At 39.0% G+C, this 27900-nt stretch overlaps 1 protein-coding gene across 13 annotated transcripts in view; it reads right to left on the minus strand.

Annotated features, from left to right (window-relative positions):
* The window catches only part of CPT1C (carnitine palmitoyltransferase 1C), a 40503-nt gene extending 13821 nt beyond the window's left edge, over positions 1-26682 (minus strand). For 2 of the 13 annotated variants that reach the window (XM_087892013.1, XM_034415354.3), the window contains exons 1-9: positions 26574-26667; positions 22491-22658; positions 20659-20742; positions 10427-10591; positions 7005-7176; positions 4955-5056; positions 882-1019; positions 683-760; positions 461-568 (exon numbers count right to left, since the gene is read on the minus strand). In XM_087892013.1, coding sequence (XP_087748139.1) covers positions 461-568; positions 683-760; positions 882-1019; positions 4955-5056; positions 7005-7176; positions 10427-10494 — 666 coding nt within the window. In that variant the 5' untranslated portion in view covers positions 10495-10591; positions 20659-20742; positions 22491-22658; positions 26574-26667. Of the gene's footprint in view, positions 1-460; positions 569-682; positions 761-881; positions 1020-4954; positions 5057-7004; positions 7177-8043; positions 8184-10426; positions 10592-12189; positions 12268-20658; positions 20743-22490; positions 22659-26391; positions 26552-26573 lie in introns of those variants that run through there. The other 11 variants (XM_087892011.1, XM_034415352.3, XM_034415353.3 and 8 more) reach the window with 10 other exon arrangements.
* Positions 26683-27900: the final 1218 nt, after the last annotated feature.

The following is a 27900-nucleotide window of genomic DNA, read 5'->3' on the forward strand; positions in this document are numbered from 1 at the left end:
TCTGGTTCTCATGCTTATGACTGGTTTCACACACTTATGACCACTGCAGCGTCCCCATGGTGATATGATCCAAATTCAAGTGCTTGGCAACAGACATGTATTTAACAATGATTTTGGCACCCTGGGTTCATATGATCGCTCTTTGTGACCTTCTCAGCTGGCTTCCAACTAGCACAGGCCGTGGGGAAAACTGAATTTGCTTAACAATTGGATGATAACAATCACTTAACAACCACGATGGTTTGTTTAAAACCACAGTAAAAGGAGGTTGTAAAATTGGGTGTGACTCATTTAACAGCCTTCTTGCTTAGGAACAGATGTTCTAGTGGTTGTAAGTTCAAGATTACCTGTATAAATCTTCTTGTTTTCAGTCTGACTCCCACTAACTAATCCAGACAGAGGAAGTTTCATTCTCTAATAGGCATATTTCCTATTCGCCCTGTATTTTGATTTCACTCACTGGTTTGATTTCTTCCCGGAGGAGTTTGCGTCGGTATAGCAGCATGGCATAAACAAGATTCCCAGCACGAGCAGATTGGACTGGAGTAGGTGTGACATAAAGGAAATCCTGAAAAATGAGTGCAGAAGAAATGAAAACATGGGGAGAAGGTTTGGTCAGAAATGCTGGAAGAAAAAACGTCCTGTTCAAGTGCTGGTATTCTTCTCTAGCTTGGTAACTCACCATGGCATAATAGTTGCTATTTACCATCAGGGGGCTCCTCCCACGGAGATACACATACTCTTCCCACCAATCACTTACCTGACAAGATATGGAAGAAAAGTAGAAAAGAAGAAATTAAAAAGGCAGTGTCACATGCATATTCTCAGTGTACTACACTGTTCTTCCCAAAGAGCTCCTCCCCCTTTAAAGGCCTACTCACATAGTTGGGTGCCCACCAAGATTTCAGTGTGAGATACCACTGCAGATGTGGTCCAAGGGTCCGTTCAAAGTCACGGACAAGACCTGTCATTCGAAAGAATTCTTCATCAGTCATCAGAGGTCGTACGGATTCCAGATACTAAGGGAGAAAGAACAATGTGGAATTAGATCTTGGCAAGTGCAGAATTCGTTCTTTTACCCAAAAGCCTTCCTCATTCCAAACTCAAGAGATGACATTTGTTCCCATTCATTCTCCTACAAGAATACTTGAAACCAGAGGCCTTGTAGACGTGGGAGTATGCATCTTTGTAGATGCATGAAAAAGAAGTTCAGGAGCCTCAGAAAGATAGGGATATCAGTTCAGACTTCGGTAGTTTTTTCTTTTTTTTAATTTAGTGATTGTCTCAATTTCTGGCAGTTTCAGCCATAGAGATGGAAATCAAGCAGTTTCTAAGATAATGAAAGAAGAAAAAACCATCTGTTTCCTAATGTGAAAGGATGAATCATAAATGAATTTTTTTCACATCTGTAAATACTTTTTGTACTGGAGAAGAATAGCATGGAGGGATGGGGGAATTAAAAGCAGCAACATAAAACAGCTGTAATGCTTGGCCATCATATCTTGGAGATGCTATGATCTTGTAGTCCTCAAAATTTGGAGAGCTCAGCTAGAAAAAGCTATCAATCAACAGTCTGTCAGAACATGAAATATTCAAGGCATCCTTCCCAGCTCAACACCATTTGAGGTCACCCTGGTATTATATGTTTTTGTTGAAATCCCATGGTAGCCTCATGATGCCCTGCATGTAAAATTCTCATTTAATTACTATAGATAGCAATAGCAATAGCAATAGCAATAGACTTATATACCGTTTCACAGTGCTTTACAGCCCTCTCTAAGCAGTTTACTCTAAGCAGAATCAGCATATTGTCCCCAGAATCTGGGTCCTCATTTTACCAACCTCAGAAGGCTGGAAGGCAACTTTGAGCTGGTGAGACTTGAACTGCCAAAGTGCTGGCAGTCTGCAGTCAGAGGAAGTAGCCTGCAGTACTGCATTCTAACCACTCCACCACCACAGCTGTTATGCAACAACAGATCCAAAATACATTTTTTAAAGATTCCAGCTTTGCCTTTCCCAAGGATATTCCATTTCTTATGTTCTCCTTCATTCTTCCTTCCCTTATTTATTTATTTAATGTTTGACATTCTTTCTTCCCTTTGCCCATTTTTACCCTACAAGCAGTTTTCTGTCACTCCTTCTTGAGCTGTTTTTGGAGTTACTGACAGTATTTCTTTTTTTTTTAAAGATTATCGTTTTATCTTCTTGCAAATTTTAGGGCTTCAGATACTAATTTTTATCCCTTATGATTATGACATGGTTAATCCTTCCACGTCAACAGATAATAGAAAATGCTTTCTCTTCCTAAGACAGTTTAAGACCACTGTTGCATTTGACAATGTTAGACTATAAATTACCTCATCTCATAGAAAGAAGAATTCTATGTTAAACTTTTTGTTAATCTATGAAATCTATCTACAGAAGTTTACTGTTGCAACTATGCATAAATGCTGTCCAATTTGAATAACTCAAATGTGCTATCTTAGTGAGTGTAAGTGAATCACTTCCATTGCAAACAAGCAATGGAAAAACCTGATTCTCAGATTAGGCCCCTTTTTACATCTCTTTCTTTGTCTCTAGTCAGAACTTTTCTTTCCTATAATCAGCAAAAAGTCCCATATTAGGAACCTATAATCAGGCCCGGGTACAGCACAGAAATAACATTGGTCGCGTTGGTAGATGATCTCTGGAGGGCTTGGGACAGGGGGTGCTCCTCTGTCCTGGTCCTGTTAGATCTCTCAGCGGCTTTTGATACCATCGACCATGGTATCATGCTGCACCGGTTGGAAGAGTTAGGGGTGGGAGGCACTGTGTTGCAGTGGTTCTCCTCCTTTCTCTCTGACCGGTCGCAGTCCGTGTTGACAGGGGGGCAGAGGTCGACCCCGAGGCCCCTCATATGCGGGGTGCCACAAGGGTCGGTCCTCTCGCCCCTCCTGTTCAAAATTTATGTGAAGTCGCTGGGCAAGATCATCCGTGGTTTTGGGGTGAAGTACCATCAGTACGCTGATGACACCCAGCTGTACATCTCCACCCCAGACCACCCCAACGATGCCCTTGAAGTGATGTCCCAGTGCCTGGAGGCCGTGCGGATCTGGATGGGGAGGAATAGGCTCAGCCTCAACCCATCCAAGACCAAGTGGCTGTGGTTTCCGACGTCCCGATATAGTCAGTTGGTGCCATCACTGACTATTGGGGGCGAATCATTGGCCCCCACGGAGAGGGCGCGCAACTTGGGCATCCTCCTGGATTCACGGCTGTCTTTAGAAGAACACTTGACGGCCGTGACCGGGAGGATTTTTCATCAGGTTCGCCTGATTCGCCAGTTGCGTCCCTTTCTGGATCGGGACTCCTTACGCACGGTCACTCATGCCCTCGTCACCTCCCGCCTGGACTATTGTAACGCTCTCTACATGGGGCTTCCCTTGAGGAGCACCCGGAGGCTCCAACTGGCGCAGAGTGTGGCCGCGCGGGTGGTAATGGGAGCGACGGTGTTCCCATGTAACACCCCTCTTGCGTGAGCTGCACTGGCTCCCGGTGGTCTTCCGGGTGCGCTTCAAGGTTTTGGTTACCACTTTTAAAGCGCTCCATGGCTCAGGACCTGGGTACTTGCGGGACCGCCTATTACCACCAATAGCCTCCCACTGGCCGGTACACTCCCATAGAGAGGGGTTCCTCCGGGTGCCGTCGGCCAAACAATGCTGACTGGCGGCCCCCAGGGGCAGAGCCTTCTCTGTGGGGGCACCTACTATCTGGAACGAGCTCCCCCCGGAGATACGGAGGATCCCGGATCTGCGCACCTTCCGCCGTGCTCTAAAGACCTTTTTATTTCACCAGGCGGGCCTGGCCTAATTTTCTCCCTCTTTTATAAAAGAATTTTTAATTTTTAATATTTTTTAGTATTTTATATATTCAAATTTTAAAATTGGTTTTAAATTGATTGGGGTTTTAATTTGTCTGGGCCAAAACTATTTAATTTGATTTTAATTCTGCTTTTTAAATTTTGTATGTATGGATTTTATTGTTGGCTGTTCACCGCCCTGAGTCCTTCGGGAGTAGGGAGGTATATAAATCAAATAAAAGTAAAAAGTAAAGTAAAAGTAAGAGCTAGGCAATGAAATAATTACAAAAAGAAGAGTTAAGAGGGTATGCCAAATGTCAGGACCAAAAATTAGTACCAGAAATGTCAGCCATGCTAAAGTAATGAGATGCCTACTGTGATGCAAAGCTTTTGATTTTCCTCCCTTTTCATAAAGATCCAAAGACCAGTGTTGGGAGGTGGAATCAGTCAACATGGAATATTCTTTGTTTGGGTCCTGTTGCAATGGGCAATAGTTTCTAGCACTTCTGGGGAGAGGAACTGGAGTTACAGATGGTTCTTGATATATGACCATAATGGAGCCTGTACATTACTGTCATATGTTGCAATGGTCGTAAAACTGGTCAGTCACATGACTGAGTCCATTTTATGATATATTTTTTTGCAATGGTCATTAAAAATGCTGCAATTAGTAAGTAAATCAGTGATTGCTATGGATGCAGTTTTGCTGAAAACTGGAATTCCAGGACTACCTGTATTAGTGATCATTAGGATCAGCAGCCAGGGATGGGCAGAATCTGTGATCTTTTTCCTTCCCTGCTTTAGTTCAAAGGAAAATCTATCGTAGTTAGTTTGCACAAATAGTTATTTCTACCAAATAGCAGTTTTTCAACGCAGCAGCCAATGCAGGTTGGTATTAAAATTATCCTAACTATAACATCACAATCTATGGCTGGAATACAAGGGATGGAGATGGCAAATGTAGGCCTCTATCTTTTCTGTTTTGACTCCTCCTGTGAACACTACTACTTCAAAGATGCATTCCTTCACCTTCAGACCCAAATGTCCAAGAAATATTAGAATCTTTGACTTCCCACTTGTAAGTAAGAAGAATATGGACAAAAGCTACAGACTCACCCTCCGCATTGTATCCGTAATAGCTGGAACAGGCAAGCGAGGCAGTGAGGCCTGATAGCTATACAACATGGGTTTACGACCAGAGAAGATTTTCACCAAAGCCTATGAGGCAAGGGAATAAAGGGAGAAGTGAGCAAGACCCCACATTTCAACATGTTCATTTTTTCCCTCCAGCATTTTTCTTTGGCCGAATTCACAGTAAAGTGGCCTGTTTTATATTGGAATAGAACATGGTGAATCCTGCTATAAGACAGAGTGAGATATTTGCTTCAGGTAGCAAATATTAGTAAAACTATTGCAGGGCAAAGCTATCTAGTAGCCTGTCCTATATCCTCTTACACCCTTCAATAAATTATGCCGAAGCAAGATTCAACTGCCAGTCCAATTATTTTTAATATGAAGAAAAAGGGAAAGTGGAAAGTCATCTTGTCTTTTTTATTACAATGCAAATAACTAAGGTTGCCCTGACACTGGGTTACTACAAACTGCAGCCACCGAGGTTCATTACTGACAGCACAGAAGTTTAGTCTAAAGGTTATAACAAGGGTTGTGCAGTTTTTTGGATCCAAAGTGGAAAAGGTTCCTCAGCAGGAATATGGCTTTCACCTCCTTAATGAAACTGCACCTTTTTCTGGACTCGGATGGTAGGTCTGTGATTCCCCACCACCCCCAGGAGAAACGATGCTGGCTGGGTGTAGTGAGACCATTGTACTCTGGATATAACTTTTTTCTTTTCTGACATAGTTTACTACATTTCTGTAAGCTGGTTTTATGTTAGTTTGCAGAAATACTCAATCACATGAGAACTAAGCCCCAAGGATATTTATGTTTTCACATCTTCTCCAAAACCTAATCTGATCTGTTTAGGCATAATCACTCCTTCTTCTAAATGCCTTTGTGGGAATTACAGACACACCTGCTGCTCTGTCTTAATATATATCTGTGCTCCTCAATTTGGCTCCTTCTCAACTGATATGGCGCAATATTTCATCTCATTTTTCTCCAGCAGTCTTCTCCAAATGTGTACCTCCCAGATGTCCTGAATGGAAATCTTATCATCCCATACAGCCAGACCATGAGAATTACGATACAACAACATATCTAAAAGACACTGGATTGGGAAAAGCTGTTCCATGGTGTTTTTCACCATAAACCATCATTAACCTTTTATCTAAACCTGTTCATCTGCTCTTTGATCCTGAACATAGCTGTTGTAAGTAGCTCAGGGACGTATCTCTCTGTAGGTGAGTTGTGTACTGTTTAGATGGTATGGTACTGAGAAAGTTAGGGAGAACCTACCCATTAGGTGACTCTGAGTCCCTCCTTCTTTCTCTTTTATCCTATTTATAAAAATAATATTGCAGAAGTATTTCCCTGACATCCTGGAGGAGTATTCTGGAATAGTGTTTTTTTAGTTTTCGTTAATTGCAATGTTTATTTTCTTCAGGCATTTGGTAGCAACATCTGATTAAATGTGTCTGAGCTCAAAAGCTAAGGTTAGTATTTGGATGAGAAACTTTCAGGGAATAGCAAGGTTGCAAGTTAGACTGGGAAGATCTAAAAAAGCATCCCAGAAAAAAATTAGTGGCACCATGTGAGTTTGCCAATAAAACTGCATGAATATATATACACACAATGTTACCTGGACTCAAGCTTGACTTGAAAAAGGTTTTGCCTTTTAAAATTCAATATGTGCTCAACTTTTAAAGCCAGTCTGAAATCTTTGCCCTCATAACTGTTTAATTAAATGAATAAATATGGTACCTGTGCTATAGAGGAGAGGGAAGATATACTTGCAATAAATGCATTCAACATTTATAGTTTCTCTTCTGATAGCCTTGCTGATATGGTGCTCTGCAGATGTGTTGAAAGCTCCCAGATTTTTAGCTAGAAAAATCGAATTGCTCAGTGCTATAAGCCTGCTTTAGCTCCACCCAGGGTTACAGTAGCTGAAATTGGGTACAGGACAATTGGGTATGCTGAGTCCACCAACAATTGGCCCCGTGTCCAACTTGCATTCTAAGAGTACACTTGTCCTGTAAGTACATACCAACCAGATCTTTGTGGTGTTGGATATCCGACCATGCTCCTCATACATCCATCCATGGTAGCATAGCAGCATCTTAAGAATGCTACGCATGGTCATAATGAGAGCCAGCCACAGTGCTGTGGAAAAAGCCAGGACACTGAGGACATTCAGGCCCTGATCTGACAGATAATTGCTGGAGAAAAAGAGGAGGATGGCAGAAAGACAAAATCAATATTTCAAGAAAACTAACCTGTATTTGTAGATTACAAGTTAACTTAAGGACTGTTAAGGATTGGGGGGAAGGGGAGGGAAATGAATGATCTGATGCTTAGCTCACATTTTGTTACATCCAAAATATCCCAGAGTTAGTCATTTCCCTTCAGATTTCTGAAATACCTCTGCCCAAACTATGGAGAAATGCAAATGGTCAGTGGTTGTGTTCACACAATACATTTAACCAAGGTAGTTAAAAATCAAGTGGCTGCCTTTGTACAATTATTATTTTCAACTTCTTTATAGCTTTAGTATGTTGTTGTAATTCAGCTGTTTGATTTACATTTCAATTAAATGTACAATCTCTGAAAAAGTTTTAATTTAATAAGCATGTCTCTGTACAGAAAATATTAGGCTATTGGTCTCATTCAACATAAGAGCTTTCTATGCCAGGATGGACATTTTGGTAGGCTGAGAGTGACTTTTTATTCTTTTGTTTACCTAATGCACAATGTTGTCTGCTTTGCTAATAGGGAAAAGATAACTGGAGTGATGAAACACAATGTTATCCTCATAATGCAGGATAATAAAGCATTAATGCAGATAGGAATCAGGAAACAGGTTGGATTTCTGTATACCCCACAATGCTAACTCTTTACCCAGTTACAGAAACTGTGTGCTGCTAGAGCCAAAATTAAGGCACTATGACAGTTAGTACCTGGCTAGGTTAAGGATGCTATCTGAACTCAACCATTAGGTCTGACCGGATCTTAGCTTCTTCCACTCTGACAAAATTAACAGTTACTAGTTCATCATGAAGACTTGTCTCCTTTTCTCCCCTAATTACCTGACTGGCAGGTGTTCCTTTATTTTGTCAATCATGCCCATGGAGGGGTCAAGACGAGAGAACTGGGTTACTAGGATGGCTGTAACCATGAAAAACCAACTGGAGGGGCTGGCGGGATACACACCTGTCACAAAACCATTCTGTTTGGAGGCAATATAAGGAAATGGAGGTGAGAGGTAGGAAAACAAAGAACTTGAGAGTTTTGATTTTCTGCTTCGTTGGCACTCTAACCTGTTTCTGAAGGAATAAAATCCTTTTCTTGGAACTCTGACTCACAGGTTGAACTTTTGCCTACATTAGTAAATTATCCTCTGACTTCCTTTTCTCCTAGGCAAAACTGTCCTTATATTTTTTGCAGAAGCAGCAAAAACTTCTAGAAATTAATTATTCACATAATTTACATTATTTCAATATATTTCACATTTAAATAATTCCAGTGTTAAAAGCCAATCTACTAGCACTTGTATTTTTTTTTCAAGGATAAGAATTTTTACTTGAATATTAATGATCTTTGTTGAGAGCCAGTCTGTTATGGTGTTGCACTAGCAGTAGGAAACCCAGGCTCTAGTTTTCCCTTAGGCAAGAAAGCCAATTGCTTTCTTTTAGTGAGCCCCATCCCTTCCTCTCAGCCCTAATCAGCATCAGGCTCTGGAACAAGCCATCTGAAAAATAAAACTCCTGTCACATCATGCATTAATAGCTTTGCTATGTGAACTGAAGCAAATACAATACAAGGTAGTCCTCAATTTACAACCATTTGTTTACTGACCATTAGAAGTTGCAACCTTTCCAGAATCCCTGTGGTCATGTGATCAAAATTTAGGCACTGGGCAACCAGCATGTATTTATAATATGTCCTGAGATTACACGATCACAATTTGTGACCTTTCTGGCTGGCTTCCAACAAGTAAAGTCAATGGGGAATGTTGGATTCCTTAATGACTGTTTGAGTCACTTAACAGCCACAGCAAAATAGGTCATAAAATTTAACACAACTCACTTAATGACTGATTTGCTTAATGGCAGAAGTTCTAGTCTCAATTGTGGTCATAAATTCAGGACTACTTGTATGCCTGCAGCCAAATAAATCCTAGGAACAACATTATGCATGTTCTTTGGGCTATTTGGAAATGTAAGTCTCTGTGAAATTGAAGGAAAAATTATCATAGATAGACCTGGCATTCAGCAATAACAGAGATTAGGGCCTCTGCAGATCCTGTAATTTTGCTCTCATCCTGAAATCCATGCCACCACAAGTGGGAATTGATGTTCAGTACCCAAACCCCATTCTCTAGGAATGGTTTGTCTCTGCCTCCCACCAGTTTCCCTTTGTCATTCTCTTGATCTTTATCCCTTCTGCCAAGCCCTTAGCCATTCCCCAACCCTAACCCATCAACCAAACAGGGAGCTGCATTCTACAGACAATACTCCAATCCTCTCTAACACCAATCACCCATTCCACCAAGTGGCTGTACTTCCACTTGTCATTTGGCAGCTATCTCTCTCTGCTACCAAATGTGAGGCAATTTTACTCAATCTTCTACATAAAACAACATGATTAACTGCACAGTATAGCAGTTAATAATTGTGTAATGAATTCAGATTCTCTAATGAAGGACCAAGCAATCAAAGCTGTTTGGTTACTTAAGAACTGACAGTGAGAGCTCCCTTTTGCATTTTTAAGAACTCTTTCTTTGTCCTCTAGTATATTCTTGACTGAACTCCAATCCTTTATTAAAATATTAGAGATGACAACTTTGGTATCGGCAAGAATCCACAAGACCCAACTTTCATTTTGACAACATACCCTTAATACAGGTAGCCCTCAACTTACGACTATAATTCAGCCCAAAGTTCCTGTTGCTAAGTGAGATATTTGTTGAAATCTGGCAAGAAAGATCATGATCTTTCTTGCCTGAGTCTTCGGAGAGGGGCAGCATATAAATTTAATTAATTAAATTAAAATTAATTAAATTAAATGATCACATTTGTTAAATGAATCACTGCAGTTGGTAAGTTAGTAACACAGTTCTTAAATGAATCTGGCTTCCTCATTAACTTTGCTTGTCGGGAGGTTGCAAAAGGTGTTCACATGACCCCAGGACACTGCAATTGTCAAAAATGTGAGTCAATTGCCGAGTGAATTTTGATCACCTGGTCAAGCAGATGCTACAACAGTTGTAACTGTGAAAAATGGCCATAAATCACTTTTTCAGTGCTGTTGTAACTTTGAATGGTCACTAAATGAACTTGTAAGTCAAGGACTACCTGTACACAGAACTTTTTTCCCTTCCAAGAGTCCCCAATTAATATTTCACAGCCAGTTTTTCAAGTAGCATTTGATGTTGTATTTTTAATAAATTATGACTGCCCCCTTCATTACCCGTAGTTGGTTGAATTTCTTTTTCCAGGCACGCAGGCCTGAAAGGTAAATCTCCTTGATAGCTGCATGGCTCAACTGAAGGTCAATACCCTCTGGAGAGACGGTGAACTGAAATGCCACAGCCTGGTGAGCTTCTGCCATCGTGGGAGGATATTAACTTGTTGGCTAAGCAGTTGAAAGAAACAGAGAGAAAACAGTTGACATAATTAACCTTCACTAATACTTTCCAGGTGTGATGAAAATACAACTTCTACCATTGCTCGGTCACTGATGGGTTATCAGATCTACAAAAATTTTAGGCAACCACTGGATAGTGCGAAGATTATTTTCTGTATCTCTTCATTGATATCTAGTGGTCAACATGATTTTTTTCAGACCAAATCAAGCAACTCTGAACAAGGCTGATATAAACCCATTCCTAATATTCCTCCAAATTTGTTTCCAAAGGTATATTAATTTGCAGAATTTATAACTCAGCTTTTACCATTAGCCTATAATAATAAGAATAATGCAATGCAAAGAAGGCATGCAGTATCTTCCAAACAAAACTAAAACTACCAGTTAAAACTACTGATTTTCAACAGATTAGAAATTATAAAGGACTAATAAGAAGAAAAGAAAACATCCTGAAAAAGAACATTTAAAATCTGGGAAAGAAAGGAGTTAAATAAAAATAGACAGTTGTTTCCATTTTATCTGATAAAAGAACCATTAGACCATCAGTTAAACAATATGTAAGGAAAATGCACCCACGAAGATCCTCTTTTCACTCAAACAAATCCACTAATAAACAAGGACAATAGTTCTGCTTACTTGCTTCCCAAAATTTTGTCTCCTAAACTTCCTCCTACTTTTTCCCCTGGCTTTTTCCCCTGGTAATCAAACTCTATGGGCATCTCATTTGCTTATTCATAGCTGTTTAAGGACTTGACATACCCCACCCCCCATGGGTAATCAATAGAAAATAGATAGTGTCCACAATGAACAGAAGATGCTGTGACCTTGCCACCAATGACACAATAAGGTACCCACTGCCATTATACCATAGTAGGTGTTCAATAGGAATATGCTACCATTCAGAGGTCCTTTGGAGTGGGTATGGGCCCATTACACCTCTTAGTACCTCCTTAAATAAGCTGCTTATGGAAGTATTTAAAATGAAAAATAAAATAATATTAATCTTTGCTATCTCAAAAACTGTCAGGAAAAAGATCCATACCTACAAAGTGGATCTACTATGTATAGCATAAGAAGTAATCCCTAAATATCTGGATTTTTCCAACAAATGCCAATTTCCATTGAAAGAGTAAAAATTTCAAAGAGAACCCTGGGTCTTCTGCACACTATTTTTCACTTACATCCTGCCAGTTGCAAATTTAGCTGCTATGGCAACATTTTTCTACGCCAAGAAATTAAAAGGGAATAGCAAGTAAAAAGACGAGTAAAAACACAGTATAATAATTCAAAGATACAATTAGTTTGAATAGTTTTAACTTGCTCCTTGCTTGAAGCTTCAGTAATTGTCTTCTTTGTTAATGAAAAGATCCTACTCAGTTCTCTCTAAGCCCATTTCTACAACTAGACAGTACAGAAAGGGAGTCAATAAATAAAATGTAAAATCTTGGTTACCACCTGCCATTCAACCTCATTATCTTCTACAAAGAAAATCTAGGAACATCAGTTCTCAAAGCTACTATTGGTATTATTATCAGAAATTCTCTGGAGATAAGTTGAAGTCATAAGATAGGTGCCACCCAGCTTACTTCACCAGCTGTACATAGTCTGTTTCCCTATCCCCTGAAAGGAGTGCCACTTTGTTTACCTAATACACCTGAGAGTGCCCATGATGTCAGCACTATGCCAATATGAGGTCACAATATAATGCTTGGAAAGTTTGAAAGAAGAGATGGAAAGGATCAAATAAGATTACTTATTTGACACAATTCATGACAAGTGAAAATTTAGGGGACACTCCCAACTAATAACAATCTCATGTCCATAACATAACTTGAACTACAACTGTCATATTCTCTAGTTATCCCACTCTTTCGATAAGCTGCAGATTACAAATGGCAGATTTCATTCAATGTATCAAACAAATACTGTGGAATGCTGTCAGCATCTTGGAGCCCTGTTCAGTCATCATTCAAATCACCCAGTTGCCAGATACTGTAGCTCTGGATATAGTCTAGAATGAGAACTGATTATAGTGAGGAGAACAGTGTTGTCAAGTGACAATAGTTTAAGGGAAAGGTTATGACACCCAACACAGAAGCATAATACTCTCTTGTTTTATAGATTTTTTCTATTATAATAGGCAAAATGTTTAAAATTACAGCAAGGGAAATAGATAAAACATTTCCCAATTTTCCATCCCCTTTCTCCATTGTTTCCCACCATTTTGATCGATGACATTCCTGAGATGGCATCAAAAGAAATCTTAAAGATCCTTGGATTCTGAGTGAAAGCCTGGATAGCTATATGAGCCTGGATAGCTCAACAGACTAAGCACTATAATTTAACACCAGCTGTCTGCAATTACTGTAAGTTCGAATCTCACCAGGCTCAAGGTTGACTTAATCTTCCATCCTTTCTAAGGTAGGTAAATTGAGGACCCAGTTTGTGGGGGCAATAAGCTGACTTTGTATAAAAATATACAAAAGTTTGAAGGCTATTGCTTAATGCACTGTAAGCCGCCCTGAGTCTCCGGAGAAGGACGGCATATAAATCAATTAAAAAAAAAAAAGCTACTGGGATCTGCTGGAGGGATTTCATCTGCAACGGCACCTTGTGTCAGATAAAGAATTATGAGGCAAATCCTGAAGAATCTTCTCACTTAATTAAAGATATCACACCACAACTACCACTATGCACCCCTGGCAATTCAGAGAATTGCAGCATTTTTGCTGCTAGCTTTTATGGCTGCTTTGAGATATCCTAGATAATGAATATAATTTTGTATGATAGGTCAGAATTGTTATTCCCATATATACAAGATAAGTGAAGGATAGCTGAGAAAAAGTGGGTTGCCTAAAGTCACCTAACAGACATATCAAAAGTCTGAGATTTAAATCAAGGATTTCTTAATTGTGGAAAGTATTTGATGATCAAAGGTTGCACACTGAGATTTCAACAGGTCTTCTTACTTCACAGTTTGGAGTAAACAACTACATATTTTACCTTACCTGCTTGTAGTCCTATTTTTGGAGGTAGTTTAATCCTTTGCTTCATCCCTTTCCAGCTTTGGATTTCTCTATAAACCCACTACATGTCATTAAAACAAAATACAGAAAACTCTCGTTCTTGGTTGTTGCCTAGCAATTATCCAGATCACAAGTATGGTAGTCCAATAAATGGTAATTTATTCTCTGCTTAAAAATTATGGCAAGCTAGCAAAATGGGATTGAATGAATCCCATTTTATTCTAATTAGTAGATTGAATGAATCAGTGATAATGTGATGAAAGGAAATTATTAGAACCTAAGCAAAAGTTAAGAATGGCATATAAGCTTCATAGGAGCAGTTGAGAACCAGTTGAACACATTAATTTGGGGATAGAAAAATTCAATCTTCCCAAGATTTTCAATCTTCTGCATCTGTTGGATTGCAAAATAGATTATGAAAGTCATAAATCTTGGAGATAATACCTAGAGAAATCAGGATCACATTATCTCCAAGAAATACTGATATGGAAGAACTGTTAACATTATCTGCCTTCTCTGGGAATAGGGTTGAGGTGGCTCAGGAATTTATGGCTACCATGAGAGCCATGGACTTATCTCAGGTCATCCAGAGCCTGAAATAGAGTAGTGGTCACAAACTGGGTCTGATGTTCCTATTAAAGCAGTGCTATGTGAAATTGGGAGAGCTTTTGTGTGCATGCCCTCATTACATGGGATTCACTGGCACCATCTAGATTAGACCCTTTAGATCAGTCTGTCCCGATGATTGATGGATTTCAGAGGGAGCTGGAGTCCTGCTGGTCTACAGCATAGTCCATATGAAGCCCTGGAATAAGAAAGTGACTGAACCTTTAGATCAAATCATATCTATGTAACCTCCCCTGTTGTAGATTCTGGCAGTCCTTGTGGTTCATGGAGGAGTTAAGGGAATTGAAATGAGAGAAGAGACATTTAGAACATAGCTGGCACTCTACAGGGGACGAATTCAATCGGATATGGGTTAGAGCTGCTATTAAGGCCTAATTTGTGGCTATAAGGGTGCCAAAACATCAGAACTTCCCCACAATTATTGAGTCTGCAAATAGTGGCCTGGGGTGGGATGTCCTGTGAATGAGTTGTAACTGTTGTAAATTTGAGTGAAGAGGGGTATTCTATTACCTCTTAAGGGGGCTTAGTTCCTCCTCCTCAAGGAGCCATCATTCAACCCCATTATATTGGACAATTTTTGTCCAGAATCTGACTTTCCTTTTTTGGGAAAGTTAGTTGAGAAGATGATTGTGCAACAACTTCAGAAAACCTTAGATGAGCAGATCTGGAAACTTTTCAGCCAGGATTCAGACACAGGTATGGAATGAAAACGGCATTCGTTACATTTTTGGATGAACTCTGGTAGTGGGTAAGATGGGGATTGTGCATCCATTGCCCTAGTTGACCTCTTGGCAGCTTTCAATACCCTCAACCATAGTATTCTTCTGGATCAACTCAGAGGATTGAGAGTGGGTAGCATGGAGCTAGGCTGGTTGACCTCTTTTCTCCACTGTCAATTCTAATCAGTAGTGATGAGGAGGGATGATCCTGCCCTTGTTCCCTTTTATGGAAGGTGCTGTGAGGGTCAGTGCATCTCTTTCCTATTCAATATCTACACAAAGCCACAGGGCGAGCTCATCTATCACTCATGGAATTGAGTCCTTGCACAGTTTAGGAGTAGATAGCAGTTGTAGCTAGGACAACCTTTGCTCAACTTTGTATTGTTTCTATGTTCACTATCATTCATAACCTAATCACCTCCTGGTTGGATTGTGTAATGGGCTCTACATGGGACTGCCCATAAAAAGTACTTGGAAGCTTCAGCTGGTGCAGAATGCAGCAACAGGGACACTTTTTTAAAAAAAAAAATTGATTTATATGCCGCCCTTCTCCAGAGACTCAGGGCGGCTTACAATGCGTTAAGCAATAGGCTTCATACTTTTGTATATTTATACAAAGTCAGCTTATTGCCCCCACAAACTGGGTCCTCATTTTACCTACCTTAGAAAGGATGGAAGGCTGAGTCAACCTTGAGCCTGGTGAGATTTGAACTTACAGTAATTGCAGACAGCTGGTGTTAATCACAATGCTTTTAGTCTGCTGAGCCACCAGGCCCGTATATATACACTTATATATGTCATCTGTCTCATCTACCAATCTGTTTCTGAATCCAATTCAAGGTGCTGATTTTGGCTTTTATTTTTTATTTTTATTTTTATTTTTATTTGATTTATATGCCGCCCTTCTCCGGAGACTCAGGGCAGCTTACAATGTGCTCAGCAATAGCCTTCATCCTTTTGTATATTTATACAAAGTCAGCTTATTGCCCCCATAACTGGGTCCTCAATTTACCTACCTTAGAAAGGATGGAAGGCTGAGTCAACCTTGAGCCTTGGCGAGATTCGAACCTGCAGTAATTGCAGGCAGCTGGTCTTAATAACCAGCTTAATAACAGGGTGCCTTAGACCACTGTACTACTAAGGCTCTTCTTTTAAAGCCCTATATGGCATGGAGCTAAACTATTTGAGAGGTCGTCTCTCCCGTATTACATTTGTGCATTCCTCCAGATTCAGCACTGGGACATGCTGCAGGTGCCATCAGCTAGGAAGTTTCATTTGAATCTTAGGTGGTGGGTATGGAACATTCTTCCTCCTCCCCAAAATGAAGCTAGGACTTCATCCCTTTTATCTTTCCAGAAGACCCTCAACACTTGCATCAATAGCCCTGGACACCCCTTAGGACTGGTGAAACATTCAGGTAGCTCCAGTGTAATTAACACCTGCTCTTTGCCCAATATTTTTTTAGTTTAGTGCTTTTTATAATTTTAAAACTTTTAATACTATTATCACTTGTTTGCAAGTATTGTTTTTTGTCTTTCGCCTCTCAGAGTAGTTGGTTTGTGAAATGTGCAGCCATATAATTATGACAAATGAACAAATAAAGAGAGAAAGAAAGAAATCATTTCTTTCTTAAGCAACAGGGTGTGGATCAAACTGTTCTGGCTAAAGTCCAAGTAGGCAAAAGTTGATGCTCTCTGCCTTAGATTTCTTACCTGTTGAAAAGAGCCATGGAGAACTTCGTCATGCTCAAATGTTTAGCTTCACAAGTTATAACCGTATCCTCATTTTTGGGATTTTAAAAAGATAGGGAGAAGGGCAAAAGATTCCTGCGTGCCCTCTTCCCACAAAATAATATTCCTGCATTTCATGCCTACAGTAGAGAGTCCATGGCAGAACAGTCTTTCTCTTTTTTCCCAGAAGTTGCTCAGTATATTTGAAGGTGAATCAAGCTCAGTTTATTCATTCTGCAAAGCCTTGATTTGCTTACCTAAAGCGATAATGGGTTGAATTCTCAGATTTGCTAAGTCCAAATCGAATAAACTGTATTTTGATTTAGGAAAAAAGAATTTCTTTGATTTAAGAACCAGCCATGGTGTAATATGGCAGCCTAAAAATGACAATTCAAATCTCCCCTTAATCAAGAATATCCCAGGGTTCTCTCCCCATTACTATTCTACTTCCTATGTGAAATGGCAGTAGCAGCTACTTAACAAGATTATTGAAATGGACCTCAAGCACTATATAGCTGATTAAAATAATCTGGCTCATCTTTAGATCCAATATAATGTTTTCCTGCACAAATTGATAGCTTTCTCTCCTCAAGCAGCAACATCTCAGCAGTTATGAAAATGTTCAGGACTTTAGAATGGGGCTGTTAACTCATTAACTTCTACTGTGCACAACTTGCCAAGAGCCGGATGCAGCTGGGCTGATATATAAAGAAAGAAACAGATTTCTTTTTTCCCATCCAGCATAAGCAAATATTGTTGCTTTGGATTTGGCCTGCAGCAGTAGCAGATTTAAAAATAACTGCTGCAGGGTCTGGAGTCTAGCAGGGTGGAAAAGGCATGTGTAGACAAATATATTTGCTTCATGGTAATTGCCTATCTTCTTCATCTTCTTCACTTGCAGAATACTTCTGGATATTAGTCCAAGAGTTTGACCACAGTCTTAGCTGAATTCACTTCCCATTGAAATCAGTATGAGTTGACATACAAAATTGACTTTGTTATGTGAACTATTAAAGCTGCAATTCAAATCCTACACCTGGTCTCCTGTACTTTCTCTTTTAATTTTACTCAAGAACCACTTTTATGGCTAAAAAAAGAAGTCCTATGTCTGGGAATAAGTACTACTGCATCAGTAAGATATTAGTATAAATATGGCTTGCGAAAGTTTAATTATCCAACTAAATATCTAGTCAGTTAATGAAATGTCTGCAAGCAAACAGCTAAACTCAAAGGGACCAAGGACTTCATAAATATATTGTTTTATACTGTTAGCTTTTTACAGGATTAGAATTCAAAACCTTTAATGTCGATGAAATATTTGATTCTGTAAGTGGGGAATGGACTAAATCAGGTCTGGTTCTGTGTTACTAGAACCCGAAGATCCATTAAGTAAAGTCTATGGCAAAACTATTATATTTAGAATTTAAAGCTATTACAATTATTTTCAATATAAGAAATAAGAAAAACCCTCTTCATTCTAGGAAAAAGTTGACATTTTGCAGACATTTTTCACTTCAATTTAAAACAGAGGATGAAGAGAACGTGTTTTTGCTGTTAAAACTCAACAATCTTAGTTGATTTACTACAGTTGTTTAGAGAACTAAATAACTACTAGAAGCAACTCCTTGTTAGGCATTGTCAATTCTCAATAACTTATATAAAACAAGAGAAATTTGTCAATGAACAGATCTGGAGAAAAATAAATATGCTTTTGAATGAAGAACGTTGTAACTTTAAAGTGTTCTATTGGTATACAAACATAATAATCAAGTTTGAAGATATATAAATTTTGGGCAGGGTCTTATTGAATGATTAGAAGCGACATCTCTCTGTCAACCCATTCTAAATCTTTCCATAGTTCCCTTAAAAAAAGATTGTCTTGCTTCCAATATGTCCAAGATAAACTTCTTTTAATTTTGGCATTATCAGCATAACTAGATACATTTCCCCAGTATAAGGTAGCAAATAGTTACACACAGTATTTTTTTTTTTTTAATTTGATTTATATGCCGCCCTTCTCCGGAGACTCAGGGCGGCTTACAGTGCTTTAAGCAATAGCCTTCATTCTTTTGTATATTTTATACGAAGTCAGCTTATTGCCCCCACAAACTGGGTCCTCATTTCACCTACCTTAGAAAGGATGGAAGGCTGAGTCAACCTTGAGCCTTGGAGAGATTCGAACCAGCAGAAATTGCAGGCAGCTGTGTTAATAACAGGGTGCACTAAACCCTTGTACTATCAAGGGGTGCTGTCCACAAATAACTAGTACTGAATTGCCCCAGGCAATTTTTGGTTCTGTTTTCTTTTTGAACTGGGTTGGTGGAATGATGGAGACAACTGAATCTGAGTTTTTGCCTTCAACTGTGTGTTTATATTACTTTATTGGTCTGGATTATGCAGTGAAAAATCTGGATGACAATTTGTAAGAGGAGAAAAGAAAACTGATTCATTATTTACCAACTTTGTTGTCAGTCATACAGCAGTTAAATAAATAAAAATCCCCTTTTACTTTGCACTTTAGAAGAAGAATGGACAAAGACCCGTTTCTTTTTTTAAATTTCTGATTTCCAGTTGTTTTTTTCTGTATCAGACTTTACTCTGGTTTCAAAATGCAGTGTCAACAGGCATCATTTATAGCAGGGGTGTCCCACAAAAGAAGATCACCGATATCAAAATGCCTAGTTGTCTGGGTTAGTCAACCCAGGATAGGTTACAATCCATTTATTTCTCCTGGATTTAATAGAACTTTCCTACCTGTCACTAATTTCTCTTTTTGGGCTGGTCATTTTATATCAATAGTATATTGTACACACACACACACACACACACACACACATGCTATACAGAGACAAACACATGGAATATTTTACAGAGCCTCATTATCAAAGGGGATCTTTCAGTAAAAGAATCTTATTGAAGATGAGCACACAGTCACATTAAAAAAAAAAACCCACCTAATTCCTTTTTGGTTCTTTCAGAACTTCCCTTCAGCCATAATTGCTGAAAATTTGTGGTTTAGTTTCCCATCCTTAAATTATGCTTCATATAAATGATCGTTCTTGCCTGTGGAAGAATGAGCAACACTTCCTGCCTATGTGTAACAAATGCCTTAAACTAATTTACTGTTTATTAGAGCAAATCTCCAAACAAATATTGAGTAACCTCTATCTACCCAAAAGTCGCCCACCCATGCCAGAGAACTAAAGAGTCCTTTCCTGCTGTAGCAAGTTACCTTGTCTTTCCAAGTACACATACTTTAAAAGCCTTACCTGACTTAGCTATTATTTTGTGCCAACAGCCAGATTTATCTGCATAGTTAATAATTCCAAGAGCTCTGAAAGTATGATATGAATGTCTATATGTATATATCAATCACTGTTCAATATTTCTACTAAATGAAAAACTGGATAAAACTGTTCTGAACCAGCTGTCACTCTTCTGCATTCCCTTATTCAAGCAACTAAGCAATACAAAAATAAAGCATTTGACTCACCTCATTGCCTTTCCCAGTCAAGGCAATTTAATGTGAATCACATAAAGGAAGACATAAGCCTGCAACATTACCTAGAAATTAAGCTCACACACACATCCACTGACTTGGCTATAAGCTTTCCAAATAACTAGGTTGATTTTCACTGCCTTGTCCAAAAGCAGCCTCAAAAAAGAAACTAAAAATGTGTGATACTCAGTCTAGAAAAAGTTGCCCCCCACAACATAGGAATCTCCTCTATACCGAACCACTTTATTGTTCTATCCAGCTCAATACTATCTGTACACTAATTTTCTTTTGTAAACTTAATTTGGTTATAGGATTACTCTATTTAGACAACTACATTGGCATAATACATTGAATAATTTAGGATGTGAGTTGGGTTCACATCTGATTACTTGCTACAACACATAAAGCAAGTTTACCATGTTGAACAAATACAGTCACTGCATCTTTAACTGACCTGCTTAAATGTATCATGAAAATTCAGCCACTGTATCGGACTTCAACTCCATATTTCCATAGCCAGCATACCGTATATCTTCTTCTACAGCAATGAGAAGGAAAAGAGCCTAAATATAGGTGAAATGTCAAACCACGTGCAAGATTTTACTAGCTCCTCACTCTTTGCCTTGGGGCCTCTACTGTCATCAGCTCCAAGAAGAGAGGAGGGTGTGTTTTGAAACAGAAGAACAACACCGAGAAAACATTTAGTAGAGGCAGAAGAAGGTAGTAGCATCATAGCTCACAGCCCCACCTAATCATACAGGATATGCCAAACCAAAAACACCTCTTTCTTCAGCTCTAGCGAATTAACTAAATCATTTATGCTTTGTATTGTGCTTTTAAGTATTCAAAGTGCTTCTCCTGTATTTTCTAACAGTAATCTTGTTATAAATCCTATTGGTGGAACCCAATATTATCTGTCTTTAAAGGGCCTTAAGAATCCTACCTTCGAGACTCTAAATTGCCACAGTAACTAGAAAATCACATATGAAGCTTGAAGTGTCACTAATATTGAACTTGCAACAAAAGATTTGTTGGTTTGATTTGCACTATCCTACTCCTATTTTTAAAAAATTGCAAGAAGAGAAAGGAAACAGAACTAAAAAGAACTGGAGACAAAGATGGAGACAAAAAACATAGTTCCTCTTGGTAGTCATTAGAAACATTATCCAACATGATTCATTTTTTGTCCTAAAAGAACACTGGATTACGAGGAAAATTAAATACCAAAAACAAAATGAAAACAATCCTATGATCATATTGAGTGCTTGACTTTAGTATAGAAAATATCTGTAGCTCCTCTCCTATACAAATCCTAAACAAAATAATAACCATTTCTAGGAACTCCTTGAAGTTTAAAAAATTATGTAAGTGTAATGCTGTTCATACAGTAGGAATTAATCTCCCATCAGCACTCTAGGTAAAAAGTAGGACTGTATTTTTAATTCTGATCCGTTAACTAAATCTAACTTCTGCCCTATGAACAATAAATAAAGTGTACTAAAACTAAAAATGCCATTTTTCTGGAAAAGAAACTATGCTAATAGATTAGAGCAGAAATGTACAGCTTTTTCTAAGAAAGAAGCACACATTATCTTGGAGCTCTGTTGGAGACATTATCACTCAAACGGCAAGCAAGGTCAGGATAAAAGCTAAATGTGATTTCATTTCTTTCACATATACATTTAATTAATAATCTAATTATTGTCTTCTTCTATCATTTAAACATTATAGTACCATAATCATTCTGAAGGTTTCAGGGGGCCACTTGTAAAACTTTCAGGCATTGGATGTAGCAGTAGGACCTCAGCTATGCCTCCTTAAGTCACGGCAAGTTTTTCGAAGGACTGCAAAAGGCTACGGAGATAATCTACTCTTTCTCTCCCAAAGGGACACAGCACATTGTTATTACATCTCTTTTAGTGTGGAATGAATAAACAACCACAGCAAACTTAAAAACCTCCCTAATAATTTCTACTTGAAATCAGGAAGTGTACTCCCACTCATAGATTGTATTTTTATTTGCTAGAAGATTAAGCACATGTCTAAAAGAAAAATAGATCACATTAGAAAGAAAATAGGGCAATGGCAGGAAAGAGCTGAATTTGCTCACAAGTTCTGAACTGTGGAGTCAGACTATCAGCTCCTTTTTAGATTCCATTCTGCATCAAAATAGTCAAAAACTACCTTTCTTTCTCCTCCTGCAGCTACCCTGTCTCCCATTTCATTTCCCAATATCATTTCTATTTCATCCGTTCTGTTTCCTTTGGTTTAATATCTTATTCCTACCTCTATGGAAGATTGGATCTCTTCAGCGCAGATGAAAAACCCACAGCCTCCTTCAGGGAATGAGCTTGCAGACTTTTCCGTCAAATATCTTCCCCTTAAAACAAGTTGGACTTGTTCTTTGTGATATGGCTGATGCATTGGCTAGTACACCTACTCAACATACACACCCTACATGTGGAAAGAAAAGAGAAGAAGGAAGGAAGGACAGATATGAAACCCATTGAAATATGCAGGAAAAAGCTGGCCCAGATGAAGAAACAATCTGCACTTCAAAATATAGGAATGCTGCCTATCTCCTAACTATTCCCTATCAATTCCAAAATATACATTAATACTTTACCATTGCCATAGTCTACTTATATTCCCTTATTTCAAAGGCTCAGTGCTATCTTTTTATGTTAGATAATTAATTTGGAATATTCACTGTTTTTAGACCCCTGCCCAGGGTTACTAAGACATTCTCTATAGTCACCCATTAATTAGAATTCTTTAGTTGTAATATTTATACTTGTTAGAAATCTCAATATGATAGAAGAGCAAGATATTTTTGGGAAAGACAGCATCTGCCTTATTTTTAATACAATAATATTCTTAGTGTTTGAGTCAATGATATTGCAAAAATGAGTCAATTTTTTTGTTCTTTTTATATTTAGAGGGAAAGGTTTTTCAGCTATTTCTTAAATTCACTGTTTTAGGTGCCCCAAATCTATCAGAAACGTTAAAGTGCCTCGTTTCTTTAGTTTCCTGGTGTCACAGTTCCTGAATTTCAATGTCAATGTTAGAGAACCAGTTTGCTCTAGTGATTGGGCACCAGCATAGAAACCTGGAGACTGTGAGTTCTAATCCCATCTTAGACAATGAAAGCCAGCTGGGTGACTTTGAGCCAGTTGGTCTCTTTCAGCCCATTATGTCATGCTCAGGCAACAAATTGGTTGGCCAATTCCTATTGGAACCAATGGATTAACATTTGATTGATTAAAAAATAGTGGACCCAGTACTTGCAGGAAAGTGCTAAAAAGAAAAAAAAAGTCAAGGTTTGTCAATTTGGTCCCTAATTTCTATAAGGTAATTCCACAAATTCTTTGTGGTAAGAATAGGCAGATAATTTCCTGCCTATTCTAATTACTGGCCTACTCTAATCTCTCAGGAACTACTATAAGCAGTTCAGAAGGATTTAAGAAGCACAAGCCTATCCTTCTTAATTAGGGTTTTCCTAGCACTATATTTGTTAGAACTAGAATTATGGCTGTTTTAGGGAGATGTGCAGCAACAAGGATATATAGTAGGCAACAGAAAGCATATTTTAGATTTATTCTTTCAGAAGAGATGGCTTAAATTATCTTCTCAGATCACACTCCATATATATATATATGTAGGTCTTTGGTTATTTGGGTTTTCTCCCGCGTAAAATTGGAAGTACCTAGGCGACGTTTCGACGAAGTCTCATTCGTCATCTTCAGGCTGGTGTCTTTGGCCTTGTGCTTCTAGGAGCAATGTGTGATCGTGGTTGTTTCTTCTTTTTAACTGCCAGTGGGGGTATGAACTGATTGGGTGGAGCATGGCTGTGTTCTGATTGTGTGGAGGTGTGTGTGTGTGTGTGTGTGTGTGTGTGTGTACATACACACACACGTACACAAATAAATTTGTGTGTATATATATATATATATATATATATATATATATATATATATATATATATATATATATATATGTTTTCTCAGGTTTTCGCGGGTGTTTGTATGTAGGTCTTTGGTTATTCGGGTCTTGTCCCACGTAGAATTGGAAGTGTCTTGGCGACATTTCGACGAAGTCTCATTCGTCATCTTCAGGCTGGTATTCTCGGCTTCGTGCTTCCTGGAAGCACGAAGCCGAGAACACCAGCCTGAAGATGACGAATGAGACTTCGTCGAAACGTCGCCAAGACACTTCCAATTCTATGTGGGAGAAGACCCGAATAACCAAAGACCTACACACACACACACACACACACACACACACACACACACACACACATATATATATATATATATATATATATGCATACACAAATAAATATATATATATTTCCCCATGAGTGGAAAATAAATTGAGCTGCTTGATTTTAATTACATAAAAGGTCCATGAACTAAGAGTTAAGCATCACTTTCTGAAAAAAATTGCAGACTTCTACAATTGTAGGGAGACTCACCTGCATTTCAGAGTAACTTTGTTATGGTTCTTACGTATTGTTATTTGCAAGATTTATTAGATTTATATTCCATCCTTTTTCCAGAACCTCAAAGCAACATGTATAATATTCCTACTTCATATTATTGTCCACAACAATCCTATGAAGCAGATTCAGCTAAGAAATAGCAAGTATCTCATACAATGAATTTCTGTGGCTGAAGAAGAAATGAAATCTGAATATGTCACCAATAGTGTATGCCTATGCACCATTCAACAGAAATATTTATAACCTGCATAAGAAAACTTGGGGTTCTACTTTTCAATGATATACCAGAAAAAGTTAAGTTGCTAAAAGCAGATAAGCTAGTCAATATTTTGTGGGCTAGTAACTTTTACTGAGGTTCTGTATAGACAAGGCTATGTTATTTAATGCAGAATAAAAAGATTCAATCTATACCCCAATAAGAATTTTCACAAAATCCAAATAGTAAAAGCATGTGTCGTAAGGAGCAGAGATCACCATTTCTGCAGGCAAATGTTAATTACATACGCATTAGATTTACAACTCTCTCATTCTGGATTTCTCAGACAAAGATGAGGCTCTCAACTATATCTCCATACCGATGGTGTTTAATTCCATTGCTACAAGACATTGTATGGCTATTTTTCTTCTCCATCTCTCCACGTGTATTTTTTGTGTGAAGAGATGATGAACGTCTCAGGGCAGCGAATGTACCTAAAACTCCTACCTCCTATTTTCCCCACAAAAACCACCCTGTGTAGTAGGTTGGGAATGACAGAGAGTGACTGACCCAAAGTCACTCAGCTGGCTTTCATGCCTAAGGGAGGCCTAGAACTTCTAGATTCTAGGCCAGCATGTTCCCTGCTACACCAAACTGGCTCTGACTACATATGAAAGCAAAGCAGTAAGAAAATAGGGGGTGATTACAAAAGATGACATGTGTAGATTACCCTGTATAAAAATCCTTCAATGAGCCAGGAAGCAAATTTATGATGGCCATCTCATCCTGAAATATTCCTAATACTTCCCATCCATTGAACATACTTAAGTCAATTTAATTTCTGCAAGTGGTTTCATTATGTGCCCCAAGTCATATCATTTACTCTGGGGAATTCACTGAGAGTAGATATCTAAAGCAGCCAATATTACAGACTTTCTTATTTTATTTGAAATAAACAACACAGAATGAAATATGATTGTGGAGAAGTGGTAGAGAAAAAGCTGCTATATTCATCTTCTATCCTCCCCCCAATATACTAACAAAATAAGCAGTAACCTAAGAAACATAATACCAAAATCTAACATCTTAATATAACTGTTTAGTCTCCTCCTCTTCCTTTTCTCTCTCCCCCCCTCCCCCATCCTTCCTCAGCAGTGACCCAGGCCTGCCCACAAATGGTACTTTAATTAGGCCTTGAAGAAGCAGTGACAAGAAGCAGCAACACACTTGGCATCCCCATCATTTGTCTCTAAACTGACCAAGCAGCTATAGCATTGGCATGCTGTAGCCATGCAGATCCTGGACAATAGTCAGAACAGAGTGTTATCTTTGGACCACAAGACAAAAGCATCTTGCTCTCAGGGCAGCCAGGATCCACCTGCTCTCAATAGGCTCCCCTCTTCTTTTTAAGGAATTCAGAAAGCCAGACTCTCATGACCCCTAATTCATGAGATTCCCCCACCCACTACCGCCCAGCAACTCTTTCTTACTGTAGATGCAATACATGGGCTGCTTCTTGTCAACGCAGCATCTTAGCTCAGCCCTTTTTCTCGGGGACCCAGAACGCCGGCATATGCCTTTGTTCTTGGGTCCTCTTTCCCCCGTTCGCATCTCAGCCCCAATGGACCAGACCCCTCCCGGGAAGAGCTCAGGCATCCTGGGCAATTCTCACCTTGCCGACTTGGGGGCTGTGCTGTTACAGATAGTGAGTTGTGGTGAGTTAGTTACCTTAAGAATTAAGAGCTGTCTTCTTAAGAGATTGCATTGTGGGAGATGTAGTGAGAGATTGCATTATGGGAAATGTAGTCCATGACATGTGACCTTATCTGTGTGTCTGATTGGCCACTGAGGCTCTCTGCCGGGATTTTAGAAAAAAGACCTGGCTATATGTTGAATTACCTCAGAAGAGAGAACATGCTTTCTGAACAGGGAGTCAGAACTACCATCCTTTTACACTAGGAAATGGGACAGATTATGAAATATGGATGCACCTCAGCTGGACTCACTATGATTGTAAGTCTTATGTGTTCAAGGATTCCCAAATAAATATAATCTGCATGAAAACCTGTTTGCTAGAGTTTATCTGCCTGTTCCCAGTGGAGCCAGATGCCTGGGGAACAGAACAGTAAAAGGATGTAGATGCCTGAACCCCTCCCTTTCTTTCGGAGCATTGATGGACATTCTGTTTGAGTGAAAATGCATCTCTTCTCTGTGCACAACTTATAAAAGGACTTTGTTTGCATCTAATTGAGACCTTTGCTTAGCCACGAAAGTGACAAAACTTGCTTTCCTTCTCTTTGCCTGAGTGAAGTATTCTGCTCAGCGGTAAAAGGCAGAAGAAGAAAGACAGTTCTTGTGCTAGCTAAGAAGATTGCCCTGCCATAAAGAGGCCCAGGGGCTGCATGTTTGAATCACCTTTGGCAGTAAAAGGACAGAAAGAGAAAGACAATTCTTGGGCTAGCTAAGAAGATTGCCCTTCCATAAAGGGGCCCAGGGCTGCATGTTTCAATCACCTTTGCAAAGTTTGTGTGTATGTTGTTTAGAAGTTTACTTCGTCAGTAAAACGAAAAGCCTTATTTTAACACAAAGTAATCCGAGCCACCTAGGCTCTTTGGAGATTGAATTTGCATGATACAAGTTGCTTCCCAGCCTGACCACTCAATTTGCATTTGAAAAAAGAAACAATCCAGCCACAGTGCATGCTGTTGCTTTGAATCTTGCTTGAATAAAATACTGGAAAGCTAAATCCCCTTTACAGGGCAAGCAACTAAAGCCCAAAGGAACCCAAGTCGAGGAAAGCCTCTTAGGGTCTCCAAATAGGACAGTTGCTTTGCAGCTCTATACAAAGGAACACGCTGAAACCAGTTTAACCCAAGCATTAGTTAGGTAACAGCACCCTAGTGGTCAAAGGTGTACTGCACCAACCACCCCCAGTGGACAACAGGCAAACTGCAATGACGTCTCCTAGAGTTTGCAACGCACCCCAGCGGTCAACAGGC

Source organism: Pantherophis guttatus, chromosome 4, assembly GCF_059756535.1.
Source record: "Pantherophis guttatus breed Tessera chromosome 4, ASM5975653v1, whole genome shotgun sequence".
NCBI classification, from domain to species: Eukaryota; Metazoa; Chordata; class Lepidosauria; order Squamata; family Colubridae; genus Pantherophis; species Pantherophis guttatus.